Source organism: Colius striatus, chromosome 12 (genome assembly GCF_028858725.1).
Source record: "Colius striatus isolate bColStr4 chromosome 12, bColStr4.1.hap1, whole genome shotgun sequence".
NCBI lineage: Eukaryota > Metazoa > Chordata > Aves > Coliiformes > Coliidae > Colius > Colius striatus.
The window spans coordinates 386,551-412,631 of NC_084770.1; the positions used below are offsets into that span (position 1 = coordinate 386,551).

The following is a 26,081-nucleotide window of genomic DNA, read 5'->3' on the forward strand; positions in this document are numbered from 1 at the left end:
CAGGTTCCATCCCCTCAGCATCTTGGTAGCCCTGCACTGGCCTCTCTCCAGCACTTGAACTGGGGAGCCCAGAACTGGACACAAGACTCCAGATGAGGCCTCACCAGGGCAGAGTAGAGAGGAAGGAGAACCTCCCTCGACCTGCTGGCCATTTTACCTTTCTTGTCCAGGAAAGAACAAGCCATTGGAAACCACCACAAACCAGATTAATACAGCCCAAAGATGAAGCTGCAGCTGTAGTAGTTTATGCTGACAGTTGGCTGCTCAGTGCCAAGTTTGCCTCTGAAGTATCTTTTAGTCCACCCAAGGTCTCTGCCAGGGGTCCCTCATACCCATGAGGCTCAATTCTTCCCTGCACGTCCGCCATTCTCCATGGCATGGACAACACAACTTCTCAACCATCTCTCCCTGCTGCACAACTTCTATTGTGAATGACGAAGAGAGGATAGCTAATATGCCTGACAAACTTGGGGATACAATCCAGGAGAGCATTTAGCCTCCCCCACACAAGTCAGGCATTTTATCCACGTAAGGCAGCAACACCTTCTGGCCCAGCACTGTGACTGACGCTTCCCACGGAGGAAGATCCCCAGCTAGGTAACATCACTCCCGATTCCAGAGGAGCTATTTCTGTTACCTGACTTTGTCTACAGTGAGCCACGGAGTTTAGAGTCTAAAGCAAGATTTTGGCAAACCTGGAACTCAAACCTTGCTGCCTTATTTCTGACAACCACTGAGAGGTTACTTTTCTGGAGGGGTTTCTGGCTGTTATCAAGTGTTCAAAGCTGCCTCTAAAATGAGGAGTTCTTTTCAAGACATCCAACCTTCAAAGCAAAAAACTAGCTGCCCCTTATCAGCAAGTAAGGAGGAGAGCAATATGCATCACAAGGTCATTGCAAAATCAATCCAGGAAGAGGTCAAAACCAAACCAAACCATTACTGACCCACTGCTTTCCATGGATGCATTTAAAGCAAAAAGAATAGCTACACTCAATCCCTCTAACCCAAGAATGACCAGCACCATGCTGAAGAACAGTCTTTCCCTGTTAAACTCTACCAGATTCCACCAACCCACTGATTTGGGATTATGAATTTTCATTAGCTCTAGCGATCTGAACCTCCCCCCCTCAAACCCTGATCCTATCTCCCTGTGAAACAGAAGTGAGAATTATCAGCTTGAGGTAAAACACACTGAAAAAAAGCCATCTGCCCACAGTATTCCTAGTGCTTGGCTGCTATTTGAGAAGCTCAACTACTTGGCTGAGCAATAAAAACCACCTGTAGCAATAATCTCAACAACCAAATGCTACTTCTGCAGGTGAATGCAGTCACTGACACGGTGCCTTCCTCCTCCACAGGTGTGGCTTTCCACAGGAACATTACAGGTTAAGTTAGGGTTATTTTTGGAGACCTACAACAAATAAAAATAACTGGTTAGTTCAGGCAGTACAAGCTTGGCCCCCACCAATGTTCATCCTTCCATTTTAACATCAGTGTCATCTACAGCCACCCACGCTCTAAAGAAACAAGGTAACTACCCACAGCTCACACCTACTCCATTCTTTTCCTTCTGGGGAACACTCAAGACATGATGTATACCACCATTCTGCTCAAGGGCCTGTCACCTCTGAAACAGCATTGATTTGGTATCAAGTAAATGCTGAAGCATTGGGAAATTCTACGTCCATTCCATTTGCTTGTTTTAAGCTATAAAGTAATGAAAACCTCAAAAGGGAATGAGGCATTGTTGTACTCTTTGTACCACACTCTCAGGCAGGGCAACTTGGGGCTGCTTATTCCCCCTCGGGAAGCCTTTACTACCATGGTTTGTTAGCCATCAAGAAACCTTATGGAGCAAAGTCAAACCATTCATATGCTTTGGTTTTGCTCAATCGCCACATTTCATTGGCTTGAAGAGTTTAGGCATATCCTTTTGCTCTTCAGCCACAGGATCTCTACTTGAAAGGACATCACCAGAGACAGCAGGAAAAGACAAGCCCCACAATAAGCAACACAAGTCAATCTTTATTGAAAACTGAAGTATTAATACAGAACAATTCTTGTTACAATAAACGTGCTTTTAAGGATTTCAGTCTGAGCTCATCTACTCATTGAATTGCATAAAAAAGAAACAAAAAAAGGATGAATTTTCACAATTGAACTGGCTCAGAATGGAATCTCCACTCTTGGTGTTGATGCAATAATAGTTCAATGCAGGAGTGAGTGATGCCTTAAAACTTATTCTGGAAGACAACATTGACCTAAACGTAAAAAAAACCCCAAAAGTACCAATACAACTGTTTGTAAGACAGTTAAAAAAAGTCATCAAAAGGAAACCTGTGTCTATTTCATAACAAACATGGAGAACTATTACTGGGGCCTCTTGTACTTCCATTGCATGCACTCACTTTTTCATATCTTAAGACAGGAGGGCAGCCAATAATAGCATTACAATAAAAAAGAAACAAAACCAAACCACTAACAAATCCATTCTACTTAAAACAAGTCTGTACAGCAGCCAGCTAAAAAAAAAGCTTTCCCAGTTTGCCTGCTAAGTGCCCAAAAGTCACAACAGTTTGGAAAAGTCACATTCGCTTTCTTAACGTTGAAACTTCAGAGCCCAGATGTTGTTCACAATTTGTTTGGTTTGAATCACAAATGGACCCTTTACTACCTGTGGAATTCGGATGCTTCAGTGTTAAGAGTCAACTCACACAAGAAAAGGCTTCCTTGTACCCAGATAAGCCACTCTTCCTCTTCCCTCTGTCTACAAACACAGCTATTTTCTCTCTGCACCCCCTCCCAGAGAGGTGCACACAGCCTGCTGAAAGGGTCCTCACTGCATCAGAGATCTCAGAATGAGCTCCGTTCTTGGCGAGGCTCCATGCCCAAACCTATCCTCACACTGCTGCAGTTGCTCCTGTCACTTGGCATTCTGCCTCATCAGACCCCAGGGGCTGTGCAGGAAGCTTTGGAATTGATAACATACAGGATTAGGAAGCTGACAGTTGTCAATGAGAACAACGAGCTTAAGATCTTTGATGTCTATTGAAGGGGTGTTCCTGAATGCCTGGACATGGGGATTCCTGGGGCTCCTGCCCACCCTGCACAGGCTGAGGTTGGCCAGTGATGGCCATTTATGGATCACAGCACAAACCACATCCCAGGCCACTGCATCTTCCCATCCCACCCTCACAGCATCGCTCCTCTTCCCCACCAGCTGCAGCTGAAGCACCACTCTGTGTTCCTACGATGGGAGCTTTCACACCCACGGTATTTACTACTCTGGTATGAGTTTAAGCTTTTAGTGGTACAAATGGATGTTCTAAACCGAACTGAATGGTGTATAATACTGTGCTTATGCACTGGGGAGTGATTCCAAGTCAATTCAGGTCATCTCTTGCTCAGATACCTTCAGTGGCCCTACTACCCGAGTAGCAGTCAGGCCAGAATGCTCCATGAAGAGCAGGCACTGTTGAGTATCCTGCTCTACCACTCTGTTCCCACACAACACTAAGAGGTGGTGGTACTTCAGGGTGGTGGTGGTTTGGTGTTTGGGGTTTGTTTTTTTTCCTTCAGTGGATGAAGCAAGACAAGGAAGGACTTGGACTACAATAAACAATTTTTTGCCCCACCTACCACTGCATCTAAACATTGAACTTGCATAGTACACTCAGAAAGCTCTCTTGTACAGCATTGCTGCGTGTCTCCTCAAACTTCCAAACAGGAGATGGTTACAACAAGCATAAAGCAAGATCTAGTAGTAGGTTCTCCCTTCTCCTTCCTCGTGTTCCATTAATAACCTCCATGCCACTGACTAGGGCTCCACATTTTTGGTGCCAACTCTTACCATTTCTCTTTTGCTGCTGCTACATTTAAAAGCCATTTGCATCAGTTTTTCCTGACATAGGGAATACCTCAACTTCTTAAAAAATACTTTCTCTAAACTCAACACCTGAAATTTTAAAAGAAAACAAATCTCTCTTGGACTTCTCTTTTGTTATTGCTGCAACAGTTATGTTCAGTTCCAGGTTTACAGTAGTACTTTTGTTTAATCCTACAGAGCTGCCATAAAAGTTTTGGTGGTGACTTTTTTTTTTGGTGGGTTTTTTGTGATGGTTTGTTTGTTTTTTAAAGACAACCTGAATGTGAAATGTCTCTACTGCACAAGCTCTTCTCCTTTGCTGAGGAGCTCTAGTGCAAACACATACTGTGTATTTCTTTAGAAAGGAATTCTAACTAGGGAATGTTATATAAAAAGCAGGAGAGAATGTTTCGTAAGACCCTCGCTGTGTAAACACCTATTTAATGATGTACAGCTTCCCCTGCTGCAGTTTTATACCCATGCTTTCTACTATTTGCAACAAAATACCATTAAGATAGTTATATATACACATATCACCCCCCCCCCCCCCCCGTCCCCCCCCCCCGTCCCCCTGCACTGTGCTTTTGGTTACTTCCCACATCAGCTACTGGAGCTCCACCCTCCCAGCAGATCCCAGCCATGGCAACTGGAAGGTGTAAGTATCCCTTCAGGAAGGTACAGCTTCCCCCTCGTGGATGAATCCCATAATGCAACTTAGAGAGAACCAAAAAGTGCTCAAGTTGAGACTGCCTAAATGTTACAGAACACTACACACTGAGCCATCCCCAGGTGACACTGAGGGATCTGAAGTTAGAGAGAATACATACGGAATCATACTCATTCCTTTACTATCTATTGCAGAGTTCATGACATTTCTCTCCTATTTTTCAAAGCTTTAGGTTATTGGGTGACGAGACACAGGAGACAAGCAAAGCTTTGAGCTTGTTCTTTCTAGCTTCTCCCCACTATAGCGCCCTTTCAGACCTCAAGCTCTCTGCTCAAACCACACCAAGACAACAAAATGTCACTCTCTTCTGGCTAAAATGGACAAATGGCCTGGATGAATGTTCACTGTACTCCCTCACACACCTGACTAGTCAAAGCTGCAAATCTAAGACACAAATGGAATCGCTGAGCAGACTCGAAGCAGCACACGTTCCAATCACTTTGTCTGGGCTCATTTTCTGCTCCATGGGAAAAACATATGGAAATCCCTAAGCTGCAGTTAAGTGCTCATGAGTAAGGTTTAAAGTACTTATTCCAACAACATCTTGATGTTCATGGCATTAGAAATAAGGGGGCCATCCACTGACAGTGATTCATGCAAAATAAACCTAAACTTTATTAAACAAAAATAAGGGAAGTACAAAATATGAAGAGTGCTTACTGTAAAAAAATATAAGTGTTACTGAAGGCTCTACCCACCAATGGGCTACAAAAGGTATGGAAGCCTCCCAGCAGGGCAGAGTACTGGAACGGCAGCATTCTATCAGCACTGATGCTACCCTGAAGTAAGCTGCCACATCTGCACAGGAGCACGACACCACCTGGAAACAAAGCATACCTAAGATACACAACTTAAAAAAACTCCTTCCTTCTGGATGGAAGTGAATCTAAAGGAACAATACAGCCTGATATACCTCTCCATATACACTTAAAAGGGAACATTTTATAACCATTAACTGTATAATTTATTGCAGGCAGGATGTAGCCAAAAACAGCGAAGAAAGCTGCATCTTTCACGAGTTGTGAGTCAAGCAGGCTTCAGGAAAACCTTGTGATTTGTGGGGTTTTTCTGTGCAAGAGTCAAATTTAAAAATTTAAAATCTGCCCTGTAACAATTTTGGTACACAAATGGGTTCCAGGACTAGCCCTTTATCCCCACAGCATTTGCTTTGAGGTACTTCTTTAAAAATTGAAGTTGTGAGACAGAATATGAGAAAGGACTCATTGCAATGAAATGCTGATCTGCAGTCAAGTCTCTTCTTCTACGTGCCTCCAAGTGCAATTGAGGAAGTAAAATCAACAAAGGAGATACTAAGAAAACACATCCAACCAATGGCTCCTACTTCAGTTACAAATGTTTCCAAGAAAATAAAAAAACCAGGAAAAGAAGAGCTACTTGAAACCTGTGTCAGCCCTGCTACAGCACATCCATCGGCCACACTGCAGACAGCCAACAAGGAAATTGTGGTGAAATGATTTGTTCCCCTTTAACTTACTCATCAGGCACACAAGCTTTCCTCCCAGTAACATGCAGCTGGACTCCTCTCGTTTGCTGTAGAAAGCCCTGGCATTTCTTAAGTTTCAGGAAAGCAAGCTGGATCAACTGCACATACATTTTCAACTGACTACAACATCCTTTAGGAAAAACAGCACAAACTTCCTGAACTGAGAACTAAAAGAAAGTGTTTTTCTATCTGTCTGTGTGGCAGTCTCACTTTGACACATCTTGCATGGTATGAAAGACAGGACTGGATATTTATCTCCCCAGGACATGCAATTCACTATGCAGGTGATGTCACCTCCTACTGTTCCTAAGAGCCAGTTTTGCCTGAAGGAAGTTTGCTTTATTTTACTGGCACACGTTACCTTTGTCATTTCATTCTGATCCTTAAGGACTTCTGTTTAACACTGAATCTGTATAATGAAGGTGAAAAGGTAGAAGTAAACTAACTGTGTGTGTGATTTCTACAGCTTGTCTGACTCATTTTCCAGTCGCTCCAATTTAGTAGTTGAGTTGGAAAAGAACCTATCCCTTAAATAAAAATATGCCCCTTTTAAACTGGCACCTCCATCAACCTTAAAAAAGGCTGAAGCACTTCTCTAATGGGTGTTATGTTCTATAAAGAAAGTCATTGTCATGTTTCTACCTTGTCAGACCCTGCATGTGTTACGACAGTGCATCAGTGATAAAGGTTGTGAAATACTTCTCGGTTCCTTTGGATTTGCATATGATGGTTTTTGCATCAGTCACTGCAGGTAGATTGAGCAAGCTTTTGTTTTTGTGTTTTAACATGCATTCAACTAGATATGGATCAGAATAAATTTATACTCCCTTTTTGTTTTTTATCAATATTATTAGCTAAAAAATTGCAAGACAGTCCACAAAACAGGATTTGCTTTAAGACTAACTGCTGGAGTTCCAAGATGTAAGATATGCAGCACTGGAAAATCTTCAGTGATCAGGAATTAGTAGTGTTTAGCCAAGTGTTGAAAGCATTCAGAAGAAAAGTCCTGGTTGGAGGCATGAGGGCTTCAGCACCAACTTTTAAACCTCAATTTCTTGATTGCATATCTCCCATCTTCAAACCTACATTAAGAGGGGGGTAGAAAACATTAAGGGGGGGGGGGGAAGGTGGGAAATAGTCTCAATGATGTGAAATACTAGTGGAGTGGCAGAATGTTCTAACATTGCATGTACCACGTTGATGCACACACAAGAGATGGCAAGCACTATACAATGGTTCCCTATCATTTACCCAGTCTACTGAAGTCTATAGGCTTCTAGGTTAGAAATTCACTGATTTTCTCCCATCATGTCCATTCCAGTTTTCTGTCATCACCAGTGGTTTTGTCTTAAGTAGAAGGTGCCATATTAAGAAGGTATTTTTTTGCTAAATTTCACTATCAGCAGTCCTGACTCAGAGCAAAAGTCTCACTTTTTGTACCCATATAACACGACATTCTTGGATAAATGAGAAACATTTCATGTTTGCAGAATGATATACAGCATTACAGCAAAATGAGAAATAGCCACTGCATTACTGACTCAGAGGGAACACAGCCACCTGTAACCACAGATCTATGGACTCCTAACTGTTCAAACAGAAATCCACAGAAAGTTAAAGTTAACTTTGTCATCAACTCAATGGACTAAAGTTCAAATTCTTAGTCCAGTTGGTCTGAAAAGTCCTTATTGCAAATGAAGCCGTTCTCAACTTATGCTTAAAGACAGAAGCAGAAGTGAGGATCCCAAAAACATCAGGCTTTGTGTCAGCTTGACACACTCTACGCCCCCAAAATGCATCCCACCTTGTAGCAGATTTCCAAATTAAACTCCCTTGCTTGAAACTTGTGATCTGCATTTTGGTCCTCACTGGAAATGATTTTTCCATGCTGACTGCAAGAAGCACTGAACTCATACTTACCTGAGTGAACATCTGAACTTAACTCAAAGTTGTGTATTTATTTCAGCAGCTTGTGAGAAAGATTCATCTTCAAGGAATCACAGCACTGCTTCATTCAACAATACTAAATACCCAGATGTACTTGAAGAAGGCAAATTTGAGGCTTATTCCTTCCCATTCAGCAATCATGAGCCACAAGAATGATTCCTGAAGATACAGGCCACTGAAAGAGTCCCACCAGGCTTCTCTCCCTTTGCAGAGAAAAGCTGTCACACCCACAATAATCTGTGTGTTCTCACTCCATTAGAATACTGCAGAAGTACCTTAGACTCCTTACCTTCTGAAAAACCTCCCTGAAAGAACCTGCAACGTTGTCACTTATAGGAAAGATTAACAGCTTTCAAACTGCATTGGTAACTTACACTGACTGCCAGGATGATCACCACTGTGGGGGCACATAACTATAGGTTGGTGTTCCTGGAGCCCGATATGTGGGCATAGTAACTGGATGAGGGGCTACTGGAGTTGGAGAATGGGTTGTCAACAAAGTACCTAGGGTGAAGAGAACAATTATTTCAGTAAGCACAAATTCTAGTGCCTAGGGAAAAACAAACAAAGAAAACAAAACAAAGGGGGGAGAAGAAAAGGTTATTTTTAAAAACAATTACAGCTTGCTCATCTTCTGATTTAAAACTACCAGCATCACTTTGCACTCCAGCCCCAACCTTCCTTCAAACATATATGCAAGGAGATCATTTTGAAGTTTAGTCCAATGCCTACAAAGATACTCATTACTCAAAAATGGCTCTAGCAGAGACCCTGCAACGTCAGCATTTTTCACTGCTGAACTTTTTTCCCACAGCAGGCTTTACATGCTGTAAGAATATTTGATGGGAGTGATAACTTTGATAAATCAGAATAAATTAGGTCTTGGATGTATTATTACAGATAGGTTTGTTACAGACCCAGGGGCTTGTGAGAAACAGGTTGATAGCAGGATCTGACTCTACAGCACTCTGCAGAAACAGTGACAAACACCTGGGATAAACTTGCCCACGTATCAGAATCCGCTGTTAGCTCAGTTTGTGACACACAATTTCTCTAGTTTTGAGGCTCCTCAGATTAAATGATAACTTGGGTAAGAGGAAAAACAGAATCTGAAAGCAAGCTCCCAGCTCTGGCTTTGTTTTTCAAATTACTGAATTAATTGAGCATCCTTTGAGTGAAAGGCACACTTCTTCATGAGTTAACACCCACTGAGTAACAAAGCATGACACCCCCTCGGTAAACACTCACAGATGAGGCTACATTAGTGATTAAACAATATTTTCTCTAAAACTCCAACTCTAAAAGACTGTGGCACGAGGAAGAAGACATCCCTAACCACTGCAGGTAGTGCAAACACATAAAATTAACATTTCAACATCCAGAGAAAGTCGGTGACCCGAGGGGTGGCCTGAGAACACTGCATTTTCCTCAGCCTTAAGAGGCGACTGTTTTCATCACAGAGAAATGTATTGAGAAGTCAGACTCTTCACACTGAGGTGTAAAAGAATGCATGAGTATGTAATATTCCAGGCAGATCTAGAGAAACACTATTACACCCTGATGCTAACAGATGAAAACAAGATGTGGTATCTCCATCTTTAAAGATGATCAAACTATCACTGAACAAACACACAACCTGATCTACCTGCATGTCCTGTGAAGATGCTGGATTAAATGACCTACAGAAGTCCTGTCTAATGCACCAGGACAGGCTGGGGATGACCTGCTGAGAGAGCAGTTCTGCAGAGAGGGACCCGAGAGTTCTGGTGGGCAGTAACTAAACATGAGCCAGCAGTGTGCCCTTGTGGGCAACAGCATCCTGGGGGGCATCAAGAGTGTGGGCAGCAGGTCAAGGGAGGTTCTACTCCCCCTCTGCTCTGCCCTGGTGAGGCCTCATCTGGAGTCCTGTGTCCAGTTCTGGGCTCCCCAGCTCCAGAGGGACAGGGAACTGCTGGAGAGAGGCCAGTGCAGGGACACCGAGATGATCAGGGCACTGGAGCATCCTCCTTATGAGGAAAGGCTGTGGGACCTGGGGCTGTTTAGTCTGGAGGAGACTGAGGGGGGAGCTCATTAACCTAAGTATTTGAAATGTCGCTGTCAAGAGGATGGGGTAGTACTTCTGCAGTGCCCAGTGACAATAGGTAATGGGGTAATGGATAAAAGCTGGAAAACAAGAAGTTCCACCTAAACATAAGGAAAAAAAATATTTACTGTGAGGTGAGGGAGCCCTGGTCCAGGCTGCCCTGGGAGGGTGTGGAGGCTCCTTCTCTGAAGGCTTTCAAAACCCACCTGAACACATTTCTGTGTGACCTGATCTAGGTGACCCTGCTTCTGCAGGGGGGTTGGACTGGATGGTCTCTAAAGGTCCCTCCCAACCCCTGCCATTCTGTGATTCTAACCTGGCAGTCCATTTTTACTCTGTGTCTCAAACTGGAAGGAGAGATGAAACTCTTAGGTTGTAAGTTGCCATACCTGCTGACATTGCCATAGTAGTCCCAGCCACCATGCCCATGGTGACACCGTTGCCCCGGGGCGGCGGGATGGGCGCAGGGTACATGGTGGCCGGCATGCCGTTGGGCTGCACCACCGTCGTGTGGTGGATTACGTGGGGTGGTGCTGCATACAAAGGCTGTGTGTAGTAAGTGCCTTGCTGTTGGAGAAAAAGTAAATTCGTTACAAGGTATCTGGTGGGGAGCATTAATGATGTCTTCTTTCATTAATGTCTCATCAAATGAAAACATCACTCTAAAGACGGGCTGCTCTGTAAACACAGAAGCCAAATATTCATTTCATCTTCCAAATGTTCCTTCCCAATTGCACTTCCCTGGCAAACTTTTAACATTTAGCCCCTCTTTAAGCCATTTAGGATAACATTCAAAGCAGGGGCTTTGCAGAACTCTAATACTGACCGTACCTTCAACAATACGGGCTCATTCCTCATTCACTCTCTTTGTTTCATATCTTTCCTTACATTAATCCAGGACAGAACCCGCCTCGTTCTTTCACAATTTTTTCTTCAGCTGTTTTTAGTGAAGAACCAAAGGTTTCTGACAAATCCTAAGCAGACTGTATAAGCCTTTTTATGTGTTTATTAACTGCCTTCAACTCCTGCCTGCGTGGCAGGCAAGTTTCCTTTATGCAGAGGGACACATTTCCCCCCTGTTACCATCAAGTGTCTTAATCCAGTCCTTTCTAATACTTTTCAACAGTTTGCCAAGCATGAGCTTTGGTAACTCTCCAAATCACAACAGAGGCTTCTTAATGTAAGTTGACAACACTTTGGGTTAGTTGATTTACCTGTGCATATGGATTCTGCTGTGGATAGGCACTTCGAACTGGGTACACAGCAGTCTGGTAGGGATTCGGTGACGAAGAATAGGGTGGCACTGCTCCACTTGTGGGGGAACAAGATACTTTATATGGGGTGCCTGGGGTATAACCTGAAACAAAGGTAAATCTGCATTAAACCATGAAAAAGGAGTGGGCAGCACACTGCTTTCTAAAGTCAGGGGGAACAATTTTCTTCATTTCCAAATTCCTTAATCTTCACGTGAGCGATCAGTAGGCTGGGCTCAGGATCCAAGCACAAGTCATTTACATAACACTGTCAACAGTCTGAAAATAATACTTGATTGTGTCAGCCCAGCATGAGAAGTTAACTGTATCTTTGCACAATTTGCTGTTCAAACCTACAGATATGAGATATCCACATAGTGGATTTGGAGCTCTGTAGGAACATCATTAAATGCCTGAGTTCAGCATATTGGGCAGGATTCCTACACAGGAGGATGTGGCATGTGTTAGTACCAGCCCAGGTTTCAGTGCCCTCCAAATTGTACTGGCAAAACACAGTTAACTAGCCAGCAGTTACCTTCAGCAGAAGATGATACAGCACATGAAAAACTATTTCCAAAGTCAAACTCATGTAAAGAGCTCAAGATGTATTTTCAGAGCACACACACACGACCTGCAGCCTCTGTTTCAACTTACTTCATCAATATTTGCTTCCTGGTATTTTCTGTACTGGCTAAAATAAATATGAACAGCCATATCTTTAAAACACAAGCACTGCAGAGCTCATTGCAACTGCAAATTACACTCCAAAGACACTTTAAATCTTCTTTTGGTGTGTTACATACATCGATATACCCATAACCATGCTCATAACCTAGTACCAGGGCAACACAAGGAAGAAAACACACTTTGTAATTAAAAAAGAAATATGAGACTATCAGAATAGAGATTAAGGTGACTTTAAAAGCCACAGAATGTGCTGAGTTCAATACAGAGAACAGATCTGAAGCCATGAAGCGGAAATCCAGAGAGAACACTGGCATTTGTGTTGTGGAAAAATCAGTCTGTGCAGACAGCACGATGACAGATGACCTTCCTTCTTTTTGCAGAAGTCAATTGCTTTCCAGTTTCATCCCACCCTTCAAACTGATAACCGTTAACAAAGAAATAGATTTACTATGCTTTTCTTACCCCTCTCTTTAAGAAAGAATTTTTCACCTTCAGAGACACCAAAGACAGCTACCACAGCACTTACTCTGAACTCTTGTTTTTAGAAATCCTAAGTATTCCATGAATAGAGCACTCTGAGGAAGTAACTTCTATTTCTAGTATGGGGAAGCTATTTGTGTTGAAAAGTTCAGCTACAACATGCTGAGCATGAAGCACCACTACTGAACTACAACTGTGTCCTCACTCAAGACCACTGTCATCCTAAAAACCCACTGATCCAGCTGCACAGGCCATTTAACTTCCATTCTTGCAAAGTGGTACATCAGTACAAGAGGTATTTCTGCCTTCCCATTTAGATTTTTTTTTTTATTTCCTTATTGGGAGCAAAGACCTTAAAAGCAAACCACATGGGTTATTCAAAAACCACAGAAATGAAACAAACAGAGCTGTAAGAAGGTGTCCTTCCTAAACAGCAGTGGCACAACACATGAAAATACTGCTGTGTGATGTGATTTTACAACAGCTCTGTTTCTACAACAAAGCAGTTACATCAGAGGAGTTAAAAAAAAATACAAGAAAACCCAGCTGTTGGGGCTGATTACTTCAAGTTGTCATCCCCACAAATTACAAGAGCTAGATATTTTGACCTTTAGTTCATATTTTAAAGAGTAGCTAACTGAAATAAAAGCTTGTTTTCTATTCATCAGAAATTAAGACAGCAAATAGCACTAGCTTTAAAAAAAATCAGGGTCATTGGAAGATTGGGTATGATTTCTATACACCTCTATTCCTGTTTCATACTAGAGCGAAAAATGTCTTAATCTACCTTTGTTATCTAGCAGGAGGTATATTCCAAGATCAATCAATGCAAAGTAATCTTACACCACCATGAAGTCTACGAAGCCAAGAATCTTCTCCAGAAACAGTAACCTGTTCCAACATAACTGACAGGAGGGAAAAAACCCAATCAACTGGATAAAAACATCAGCCTCGTGATTTGGTAAATTGATTACATGCAGCCTATATTCACCCTCCTGCAGCAGGACTTCCCAACTGCAACCAGGAATAAAACTGGAACTATCTCTCAGTATCTGATCCTAGGATCCAAATGTACAGCTCCTCCTCAGCACAACTTCAGGAACCCTCATCATCTGCACAGTGCAGCACAGAAGGCACAGACCCATCACTAAGTTAACCTCCCATTAGTAATAGAAGTTGACAATAAAAAGCTCACATGGGGGACTGTTACACCTCCCAAGGGAACTGCTCTCCCTTGAACACCACTCTCAGGAAAGTTCTGAAGCAATGCAGTGCAAATGCAAGCTGGTACCCTGACATATGATCCCTGCACAGAGGCAACACACTATCCAAAGGGCAGATTTTATTCTTTGTTTCTTGAAAATTATTGAAACTTAAAGAGTATCCATCATTTCCCTACCTTAAATTCAAGGCCAACGACAAGTCAAAACCAGTTCTGCACTTGCTATGCCTCCAAGCAGCAAACTGAACAGGGACACAAGTTGTACCAATGAGGACACTGCATAGGTCTAAGGGAAGCTACACTGTTACACACTTTTAACAGGCTCTGCAGGCAAACATTTTAGGGGACTGACTCTCTCCTGCCTCTGTAACTGCTACCACACCCTGGTAAGAGTCTCATGGTAGTTAATGAAAGGCCACATGTTACAAACACTGAACTTCCATAATGCAAGCATGGTTCTATAGCATAAGCTTCCCAATCTCATGCAGGATCCTCTCCTCTCTAAGTTACATCAGGGTACTAAGAGACAAATTTGGTTACAAATTGGATCTGAAAAAAGGGCACAAAACAGGTAAGTGAATCTAGATCTACCAGATCTATGTTCCTAGTTTGAGTGGAAATTGAATGCTATCCGTTTGGCTTGTGTCAAGCATTAGCACATCAAAACCAGCTTCTATTACTGAAAGCAGAACTATGCAAAAACACCACACGTAGTTCAGTGCTTTGGCTTTTTTTTGTGTCTGTTTTTCCATCTTGCTTTTCCTAGGCTCATCACACCCCCTTTGTCTTAGGTGACAAGCATGCACAGTTACCTAAATCCTCCCTCAGGATCCACCATGGACAAAACAGTTCTACCCAGCAACCAGGCTCTCCAGACAACTACTTCGTGCATGACAATTTTAAGAGCAGAAAGTAGGCAGCAAGCTGAACTTAGAAAATGATTTAAGACAAGGATGAAAAAGAAGAATTTTTAAGAGAACAGGCAGAGGGAAAACCAGGGATCTGAAAACCACCAGTAGGATGCAAAGCAGGCAGTCACAAAGGAAGCAGTGAAGGGAAACTCAATGCAATCCTCCAGCATCAGTCTAAAATATAAAAACGGCAGCCAAAAACTTCACTTTCCCCTTCTCTGAAGGTGAAAGCAGTATGATTTAAGATAGGGTTATACTCATTTTAATGTATCAGATGATTCTTCGTGAGTCACGTTCCAAGTAACATAAAAGGTATCCCATAGTCTGTTATTGTAAGCCCCTTTTCCTCATTCTTAGTTCTAAACTTCCAAACTGCAGGTTACTGCTTTGACCTACCTATTGAACATACCTGTTTGGAAGGTGGGATTTGCTCCAGGATACATATTAGGAGAATAGGCAGGAGCAGCCGCTGCATAGCCCATTGGGAAGCCAGCTAGAAGAAAGAATATGTCACAGTTATTTTCTAGATAGACTCCACAGTCTAACCAGACTTGACTCTCAAAGATATCGCTGTACATCTTCTAATTGAGATAAGCTAACAGATGGCCTTCAATCACATCTCTTCAACTAAAACACTGGGCTCTTCTTCTCCCAAGCCACCTGAAGCTGACTGTGAAATGAAGGGAACAGTTAAGGAGTCACAAGTGCCATTCCTCCTTACATCCCTGTTTCAGCAAATTTCAAAGCTGGCCAAGTAACCCTAAAGTTTGTTGGACAACAGAGTTTTGTGCAAGTATCTGAGCTCATCAGTCTCAGGCAGGGACTTTGACAGTTAACTGTAAACAAGTGATTCACTGAGGTATCACCAAAATGACAAGAAAACACTTCTGCACCAGCATACAAGAACCACTATGTCTGAACTAACATCACAATACACTGGCTTCCAGCAGAAGGCAAAAAAATAGCATCAGCAGAAGCTGCAGCCACTTGAAAGATACAAAGTTAGTTTAGACTGTAGCAAGTGGAATTTCTGAATTAACCATAGCTACTACTTTCTTCCAGGGACTTATTTACATGATACCAAACTCTAAAACTGAGTAACACCTGTATTTAAGAAAGAGTTGCTACCACATTTTGTTATTTACATATAAAGACTTCAACTTCTCCAGGTAGAAGGCAATTATTATTTGTATATGGACTTGTCAGGCTTAAAGCTGCTAGTTTTAAACTGCTGTTCAAATTTGAAGGGTTTCTCTTGCTATAAATCCCAGAGTCCTTGGCAATTAGTCCTAACAATAAAAATTCCTTAGCTCAGGACTATATATGCTAATCGAGTTTTGTAAGGCATTCTGTCAACATATCAAGTGACATATGCTTGGTACTACTATTAGCTGGTCAGCATGGATAAGACTAAGAAAAGCATTAGGCTTAAAAATCAAAGGTAAAAATAACATATCCAATTTATAACAACTTTCCAGAGTGTAAATAGTTCTCAGGCTTTTAAATCTACAGGCTGATAGTGAAAAGCTTTAGTACTGCTTTACACCCTACTGAGACTGACCACACCTCTGCAACATTATTTATGTTGTATACATTTTCAGCCCTCTATTCTTACTTCACAGGTTTAACTCCACAGTGGAGCACTCCAAGCTGCTCAAGGAAAAGTCATTTGTGAAAAGTGTAACTGGGACAAGCAGCAGTTTTAACTTCTACACAGAACTTTTCATCTATAAGGGAACATATGGATATTGACTCTTTGCTACTGTAAACCCATCCAACGACCTAAAATAGGTGTAGTATAATATATACAACTACTAAATAAATATGCAACAGCTTTAAAGAATACATTCCACCTAGGAATATGTTCATTATTTTGTATTACCATGCAACCCATGTAAACTCAATTACTCTGAATGGCAAATCTGCAGCTCTTAGATTAGGAGAGGTAAAGAAGAGAAACTTAGGCATGCAATAGTATCTTGAAAAGAAATCCTAAAGCACAAATGTGTTCTGAATTATTCCCACAGTCTTTAAGCCTGTGGGAGCCTCAGTAAACCATCTGTAACAGCCTAACACGGTAGACCCAATTGACTAAGCTGAATTTAAGGGTCAGGCCTGTGTAAGCCGACTGCTCGTCTCCCGCAAGGAATGATTTGGAGTGAACAACTTGTAGCATGATATTTAAGGCACTACTATAACATTTCTACTTTATATTGCTTTATTCATGCTAATTTACAAGCAAGTGAAGACTTGCAAATACACAGTACTTACATAATTTAATATGTAGTCTAATATAAATTAGAATAAAACAAGTTGTAATGGTGTTCAAACTGCTATTTATGAATCTACAATAGCCTATCTTCCTAGGTAAATTAAGATACTACTTAGATTGGTGTAAACAAGAGCTTCAATGCAATGTGTAAAAGGTTGTAAGGACAAATGAAACTCTGGATAATAGAAATCTGTGTTTAAAAAAGATAAAACAGCGACATTGTTTGTGTTTAAATAATTTATAATGATCTTTATCTAAAGCAAAAGAAAGGCTAGAAAAAGCAATCTACTGTGAATACAGAAATAATTGTGCTGTAACTGATATTAATTAGGGAACCATTGTTGCTTGATGAATTATGAAATTACAGCAGTTTATACAGCAAAATTACAGAAAATAAAACCACCCTGCAGGACTTCACAGCTACACAGCACCAGCTTTATCATTTATTACTGCACCATTTCAGTCACTCAACAGACTTAAATCACTGCAACACAGTTTGTCTTTTTCCCCCCCTTAGAAATCTTGTAGCAATCAAGAAAAGTACACTAGCTTGAGGAAAAAATTACATTACCTGAAAAGCAAATATAAAAACTAAAAGGGTTTTTGAGATCATCAAGGCAACAGTAAAGTAATTTATGCACCAGGCTTTAGAGAGAGGAAAACAGGAACTCCAGTGTACTACCTAAGCTGAAAACTAGATATAAAAACTGTAAACACCAGTAGGAAAATATGGTACAGCTACAAAAAACATGAACAGTAATGTCACAGAATGACTACTCCTCCAACAGACACCAACTAAATCAGAGAACAGCCTCCCTGTAAAAGCTACAAAAGTTTAACTGGGTATGATAAATAAAAAATTGAGCTGAAAGACCTTCCAGGATGGAATAATCCTCTTCCTCCACAGATATCAGAAAAAAGTGACTGCATCAAGGCATACTGCTTGAAATTCCTCAGAGGCACTTAGCCTTTCTCTTCCACCTTCCTGGAAAGTTCTATCCAAAGCTAATCATTGTCTTACCCAACTTGTGAAGTGTGGGGACAGCAGAAGAGAAGCCTACTCACACACTCATTAGCAGTTGAGGGGAGAAAAAAACCCCTAATCCTGATGAGAAAGTTGCAGCCAAATGAGAAGCAGAGAAAGCATGAAACACGTTTAATTTCCGGTCTAAAAACATTTTTGGGCCATTTTTTTGGTCCTGTCTTTGATGCTATGCTTCAATCAGTCATAAAACAAGATAGCATGAACAAGAATTAGAGGATAAAAGGTTAACAATGCCAGCCAACTCGCAGCAGAAATAGACTGACTCCTCTTCTTGCTGGGTGTAATTATTAGAGCTCCTAAAATAAGCTGCTTTGGAAGAGATACTGAAGTTAGAATCTAACAGAACAACCAATATCACTCTTGAAATGTCACTCTTTAAACTTAATCCCCCCAACACCAAATCACAAATCAAGTTACAATACATGAAGCCATTCGTAAATGGCTATTTCTTTATGATTACAAAGATCAGTGCAACTGAAAGCCATTAAAAGACTGAGCTACTTACCTGGATAACCAATTCCTTTGGCATTTGCATAGGGAACCCCAGAAGATCCAGGGCTGTACACAGGATTCATGATTTCAGTAACTGAATCAGGAAAAAAAAAAGCAAAAGAAAGAAAAAAAAAGCATTTACTCAAGGGTAGGGAAAGCTTGAAATCTCAGTAATCTCAGTGATGGAGCACTGGCCCAGGCTGCCCAGGGAGGGTGTGGAGGCTCCTTCCTTGGAGCTCTTCAAGACCCGCCTGGACACGTTCCTGTGCGACCTGATCTAGGTGACCCTGCTTCTGCAGGGGGGTTGGACTGGATGATCTCTAAATGTCCCTTCCAATCCCACCATTCTGTGAGTCTACAAAATGGAACTGGAAATGGGAGAAAGCATATCAGAAGAAAAAGCAACAGAGGAAAGAGCAGCAATTCCACTACTCGACATTAAAACTGCAGCTACAAGCAAGAGTCACTGCAGAAACAAGTTTCAAAGCCTCGCATCTCTGAATCAGCTACAGAATGTCTCAGGAAGGAAACATTCCCTGGCGTGGAGCATGCTTTCAAAAGATTACCACCCCTAAGAGTTCCCCACAGGGAGCAAATTCACAACCCACCACAGAGTTGCCATGTATTGGGACTTCTCCCCTCCATGACATCTATCAACCACTTATCATCCATCTACCATCTATTGATCTTTGCTGCTTCCCATTTCATTCTTGAGGCATCTAGCCAAGGGACGCAAACACTGACGTTCTATTACCATCGGCATTTCAAGTCTGGGATTCTAGTTCTTTATCAGCACAAAATAATCACCCGTCAACAGCCCCAGTACTACAGAAGACTTTCTGTATTAGACAGCTAGCTCACATTTCTTTATTTTTTCACTTGCTGCTCAGTTCTTCAGAGCCTACGACAAGCTGACAGTTGGGTCCAGTCATTTCTGTATTCACACACCAAAAAGTCACCTACAGCTAGCAACACTCGTAGGAATAAAACCAAAACATCAGTCTTAATAAAAACAGCTTGTACTTAAGCACCATGGAAAAGAAAATGGCATTGAAGATGCTCCTCAGGTTTTTCTAGTACGCCCATGTACTTCTAGGAATACACATGCTCACTTTGCAGCTCACAAGCAGGCCCTGGCACCTGCCTCTTACAGGAGTACTGCTCACAACTACTTTTCTAATGTTTGGGGGAAAAAATCCCCATGTTTTAACCTCACTGTCTTCAATCAACTGATTTTCTGCATATACTTACAAGATTTAACACTTTTTTGACCATTTTTCACTAGAAATAGCCTCTGATGGTCAGACAGGAGGGCACACTATGAAACCAGACTTTCTTATTAACTGTTAATGCCTGGTGCCAGAGTCATTTCCTCTGCTGCATCTCAATGTGTTGTCCGTCTTATACTGTGTTAAATCGTTTAACACAGCTTAATAGAAGTTTACAAATAAGGTCTGTGAAGCAGAGTCATAATTATGCATGCATTACCTTAGTTACAGAATGTGTTATGGTAGGAATCTCAGTTAACAGCATAGCTGCACTGACAAACCTATGTTAAGTGACTGTATAAAGCATAAGTCCTTTGCTTTTTAAAGGAACACTAAAATCAAGAGGTTTAGCAGCACCTAGTACATAGCAGAAGTTAAAGAACTATTTATGCAAAATTAGGAAGTTCTGTCAGACAGTTTATCATCAGGTTTCAGGAGACACTCAAAACACATCAAGAGAACTACAAGATCTGCCAGTTTCTCGAACTTTCCAACACACACACTTAGCAATAACACTAACTTTAACAGAACTGCTTTCATTTTTTTCCAGGTGCCTATTTGATTACATATCAAGAGAACACATTAAGAATGGGTTAAAAACCAAACCACCTGCAATTTACGCTGCTTAATATGAAGAAAGTTCCCTAGACCAGCATGTTTTTGTCACCTGACTAACATCAGGAAAAAGGAGACTGACACAAATCTCTGTGGAAACGTTCTACAACAAACTAATCAGCTTCAAGTATAAAGCATTATTTTCCACTGAAGCCCCATAGAGTTTTAGAGGCATTAACTCTCCTGTGCTGTAACCAACAGGCATGATTTGCTGCTGTGAAATGTTAGTCCAGCTTGATTGTTCTTCTCTGCTATACTTTGTGTATTCTTGGTTCTGATTGAGGAACCAAACTCTCATTTACTCAAAGACTTTCAGCCTGTTCCCTTAACATCTCCCTGCATTGCCTTCTCATTTGCTCATCTTTCAGTGTTGATTTTATCATACTTCGTTTATAAACTTATAAAACCTGTAAGAAGTTCAAGCTTCACTTGAGTCTCAGCAATTCTGAGTCATGGGGTAAAAGTCTTAAGGCAGGTGGATATACCCATCCACTCAAATATAAATAGCACCTTCTCACACACCTGCTCCTCCTTGCAGTCTGCAGCAATTAGAAAGACCCTGTAACCCTCCCACCATTCTGAATGGCAACGAGAAGGAAGAGAGAGGGGACTGAAAAACCAGCAAGAGCATTCTGTGAATATTTAGGTAAAACGGAAGAAAACCCCACATAACTCAACTATTAGAAGTACTAGCAGTCAATGACTGCAGCAGAAGACAAGGATGCACATTCTAGGGAATGACCTGAACGGAAGCCATACAAAGCTGCAAAAAGTACAGAAAATGAACAGAAAAGGTCAGACAACTCATCAGCCTTGCTCTCAAAGGAACTGTAGATTAAGAGAAATGAATTCCACTTAAGTAAGAGGAAAAAAACCCTTCTGGCACTGGCAGCCTGCTAGAGCTGCCTCTGACTGGAAACAATGTCAACTTCCACTTCAAATGCATCCTTACTTTGAAATTCTTGTGTGCACACACATGCTACCTCAACTTCAGTTGAGCAGGTACGTACTTTCACCACTTCTGCTTTCACACTGTAGCTTTCACCACTGCGGCACGAGTAGAGAGCCTACAAAAAGCACTTACAGTTTCTGTAGCACAGACAAAGCTTCAGATCACTTCTAATTAACATAATTATTTTTCAAGTCTTCTCAGAAGGTTCCAACATGTCTAAAGTATAATTACACAGTGTTACCCAGTGGTTGCAACCACACCACTCTTCCATCCAAGGAAAATTATGGTCATCTGTGATACTGAAACAGGGAACTTTTCAGTCCACTTCCCATAACAAAGTCCACATCAAACAGTAGGGAAACTAGTGTAAAGCTAACCCAAAGGATAGTGGCTTTCAACCTTCTGGTTGGCATCCTTTCCAAAGCATTCTCATGTTAATGTGTATGTAAATAAGTGTCTACTGTGCATCATCTGTATATAAATTGCACACAGTCAATTGTACATAAATTACATTCTTTCAGCTGAAAGGAAGGTATCTACTTATTAAAGATGCTCAAATTAAAGGCTACACAAGCATACTTGGGAAGCACAAATGCTTCAACCTTTCGTTCTTGCCAAAGCCAAACAATCAAACTTGGTTTTGATCAAACCTGTTAAATCTCATCTTGGTACAGACACCATGACAATCATTCTCCTCTCAAAACTTGGTTTCAGGAAGCTGAGCACAAAGGCCAACTGCTGCTAACGCCAAAGCTCTGGCACCCTCAGATAGATACTCTTACACAGCTTTCCCTGCTACAGTCAGAATGAGCATCTTTCTAAGAACTGCTGCTTTTTAAAATCATTTTACAGAGAGACATGTAAAAAAACCGCAGATCAATGCAAATACTGTAAAACAGACTGTACACTTCTTTGTAACAGATACGTTTGCTTAGTATTTCTTTGTGCAGAAACACTATCAGAAGAAGATCTCCTGAAGGCCATTTTGGGCTCATTTCGTGACAATTCCATTGTAAGAGTTGGGGAAGAATCTCCAAGTACCTTGCCTAAAGCACACTACTGTGGCACACTAATGCTTTCATTCTTGGAACTTAAGCAAATTCACACTAACTTATTACTACACTTAAAACCCACCCATCCTGGAGTACTTTTAGAATGCTGTTTGCTATGAAACCCTATAAACAGCCCAGCTTCCCTCACAGAGTTAATTACCATCTCAGCAATGTTCTACATTTTACCCATTGGATTTCCAGTCAAGGCTTAACAGAAGTAAAATACAATTCCTAAATGCCTGGTAGTTTGCAATGTAGGGGGAAAAAAGAAAGAAGTAATTTTCACTGCTAAGCAACAAAGAAAATGGTTCAGGACACTTGAGATCTTCAAATAACTGACAACGATTAAAAGTCTCAGTTGCATTGTGTCCTATTAAAACTTCAGTCACCAAATGAGGCCCTTTGATGCAAATCCTAGGCCAAATAACAGGCACTTTTGTCGCAATTATCTTTAAAGAAAGAAAGAAAGGGGGGCTCATATCAGCAGACATTCAAGACTTCATAAAGGCCAAGACAACAGCTCTCACACTGCATTGGTATTTGCAGGTAGCAGGCACCTCATTTCTTCCATTCCCTCAAGATCTCTACAAAGGTCACTGAATTTCACCTGGAAGCAAGTACTACCCCCTGTTTAGAACAGGGCATGGGGTTATGGCAGTCCATGACTGGAGCCAGCTGGAATCAACACTTACACAGAACTGCCATGTTTCTGGCAAGCAACCCCACTCCCTGTGCCAGGACAGCACTGGCACTCGAACCCCTCAGGAAGCTGCAGCAGCTCACAGAATTCTGGGGTTTGCCGGAGTTTTTTGGGTAGAGGGTTGCTGTGTTTTCTTCCTACCACCTTGAGAGAGCAGAGACATGCCACCAAATGGCTAAGAGAGCACCAGTGCCAATGCAAGGAAGGCAGCAGGACTGGATAGAGGCAGTACAGATTCAGGTTGCAGAACCACAGCCTGAAAGAAGACAATTAACAACTTTGTTCACACACAAAGTAAAATTTAAAGCTGGAAACATCATTCACATTCAAGCCTCCTCCTTGCTCAAGTTACAAGATGTTCTCATCATAACAGAGAAAGAATGAGACACCTGCAATCACTCTTCTATGTTCTGTATGCATGCATTTTTTTTAAGGCTATGAAGAAAAGCACTTTAGACTTTTTAATCCTCAATTGCAGTTCTCATCTGTAAGCCTATTGTACAAGAAGCTCCTTAGGGGTTTTTTGTGTTGAAATACACTACACCAATACTACCTGTACCCAGTAAGGACAGAGCCAGTGTGTCAGACTTCACACAATTAGTTCTATATGCCATTCTCTAAAAGCAAACCTATGTGAAAAATTTAATTCTAAGATCCTGCTCATGAAACAACTTCCATTTTACATTAGTGGTGGTGCTTTTTCTTTCAAATACCAGAAAATCACCAAAACCTTTTTTCTTCAAAAATCCCACCAGCTATGGCAAAGGGAAACAAACTGCAGCATTTTTTTAACTCTACAATTTCTGTTGTTGCTATTGCAACAAGGGGGATAGAAGTTGTCAGCTCTGATCCTTGCATCCTCTGCACAGCTTGTGGATATTCTTACTTTAAAGAAGTACAATAGTGCAGCAAAACCATCAGTTCCTCATAGTAAGCATCTCAGAAGCCTGTGTGTTGCTAAATTTAGGGGAAGCTAATCAACTATGAGAAACGGGGGAAAAAAACTACACTGAAGGCATAAAACTTCATGACATGAGAGAATCGTATTCACAACTGGAGTTAAATCCCAAAGCTCTTGGTTAAATTTTTCTCATACGTAACATTTTTCACTAAGTTCAGTTTCAGTTTATTGCACATAATGGTGAAGCTGTCAGAAGTTCTAAATTAAGACAGAACCTCAGAAGCCTTTTAGTTACTGCTACTTTGTAACCTGAAAGTTAAAGCACTTAATTACTACGCCAAACATAAAGGCTGGGGAGCATGCATTATGTGAGGATGGAAGTTTTATGACACTAACAATTACACATCTTATGGTAAAGTCACATTAGAGCAGACAGAAAGTCTGGTCAAATTAGGTAACATGCACACTACTACTGAACATTTAAGAACAAATTAAGTCCAGTTCTTCTGATGCTGAGAGATGTATACTCTCCTTTACTTAAAACAACCCTCTAACTTTACATTTGTCAGAGCACTGATTTCATCATTTGAATGGTGGGTATGGTTTGGCTTCAAACGTTCCAGAAAATTGCTGAAAGTATCTTTTTTTCCCTGTTTACCTCACAAACCATCCAAGAAGATACACACAACTAGAACTTTACTCCTTTCCCCAGCTCACAGGTATGAAGGTAAAGGGGCAGATGCAACACACAAGCTACACACAGTCTTTCTATCTGCAAACCCACCTGACCGAGTCCCTTAGGACGCTATACCGAATGGTCGGGAAGTTATCAACGGGACAATCCTTCAGCCTACATCAATAAACCAGTATCAGGGGCGTCCCGTGCATCCAAAACCAATGTAGTCCGCGAAGGTAACCCGAGCTCCCGGCGGCGACGGAACGCAAACGAGGACGAGCCGCAGGCGGCTGCGGGCGCTGCCCCGGCTCCTTCCTCTATCGGCCCATCACCTGTCCCCGGCACAGGCCTCCGCGGACACCTGTTACCGGAGCCCTCGCGGTCCCGGGCGCCGCTGAAGGTGACTCGCCGCCCCGCCCGGCGGGGAGCGGCCCAGCGGGCAGCAGCGCTCCGCCCGGCATCCGCTGCCCGCGCCGCGCCGGGGCCCGCCCCCCGCCGGGGCCCGGGATGGCGCCGCCGCCGCCGGAAGAGGGGCGAGCCGGCGGGCCGAGCGGGGAGGCCGGCGGCGCGGGCCGCGGGGACGGGCGGCGCGGGCTCCCTTACATAACGGGCCCGGCGCGGCTCCGGAAGCGGCACCACCCGCGGCCCCGCACTCACCGGACAGCGGCGCTTCGTGGCGGCGGCCCGGCCGGCGCGGCGGTCTCGCTGCGTGCGTGCGAGGGCGCGCGTGCGTGTGCGCGCGTCCGTCCGTCCGCGGGTGCGGGAGGCGGCGCGGCGCGGGGCGGGGCGGGGCGGCGGGGCGGGGCGGCGGCGGCGGCGGCTCCGCGCCCGGCTGCACCGAACGGCTGCGCACCCACACGCGCGACGTCACTTCCGCGGGGCGCGGGCGCCGGGAACGGGAAAGGGGAAGCGGAAGCGGAAGCCGGCGTCACGTGCGCGGAAGGCCCGGTAGCGCGTGACGCAGCGCCGCCATTGCGCTGGCGCCGACGGACGGGACGGGGCCGGCGGGGAGGGTTTGGCCGCCCGCGGGCCGCGCAGCGAGCCGGGCCCGCACAGCCGCCGAGAACGAGCCGCCGCTGGGCGGGGTGACACACAACAGCCGCTGCGGCGGGAGAGAGGCCGCGCGCAGCGGCACTGCCGAGGGAGCGAGGGGCAGCACGCCGCAGCTGGGACGTGCCCGGGGAGGCACCGGGACGGTGGTGTCAGTGCAGCATCTCCTCATCGAAACATTCGCTTTCAATACACGTGCCGCTGCTGTAGAAATCTGGAGCACACCGAGCTTGGTACAAAACTGAAATGCGTGGTCCAGACACGCTCACACAGGTTTTATGACTTTAGGTTCAAACTTAACCTTCCATCCTGCACCCGATGGCTGGAAGCCGACCTCCCAGCTCTCAGACCTCACCACACCTGCCAAGGTCACCATGTG

The 26,081-nt window shown here is 42.9% G+C and overlaps 1 protein-coding gene across 4 annotated transcripts; it reads right to left on the minus strand.

The window, feature by feature from the left end:
* Positions 1-244: 244 nt before the first annotated feature.
* Positions 245-25,411, minus strand: FAM168B (family with sequence similarity 168 member B). 4 transcript variants are annotated; one of them, XM_062006067.1, is made up of 8 exons: positions 25,310-25,411; positions 24,761-24,826; positions 18,502-18,582; positions 15,089-15,172; positions 11,341-11,483; positions 10,516-10,693; positions 8,418-8,547; positions 5,184-7,178 (listed from the first exon to the last, which is right to left on the minus strand). In XM_062006067.1, the coding sequence occupies exons 3-7, from the start codon at positions 18,569-18,571 to the stop codon at positions 8,435-8,437; spliced, it is 588 nt and encodes a 195-aa protein (XP_061862051.1). In that variant the 5' UTR covers positions 18,572-18,582; positions 24,761-24,826; positions 25,310-25,411; the 3' UTR covers positions 5,184-7,178; positions 8,418-8,434. The 4 variants fall into 4 exon arrangements, with proteins under 4 accessions (XP_061862052.1, XP_061862051.1, XP_061862049.1 ...); XM_062006068.1 differs by lacking the exons at positions 5,184-7,178; positions 24,761-24,826 and adding an exon at positions 245-1,411; XM_062006065.1 differs by lacking the exon at positions 24,761-24,826.
* Positions 25,412-26,081: the final 670 nt, after the last annotated feature.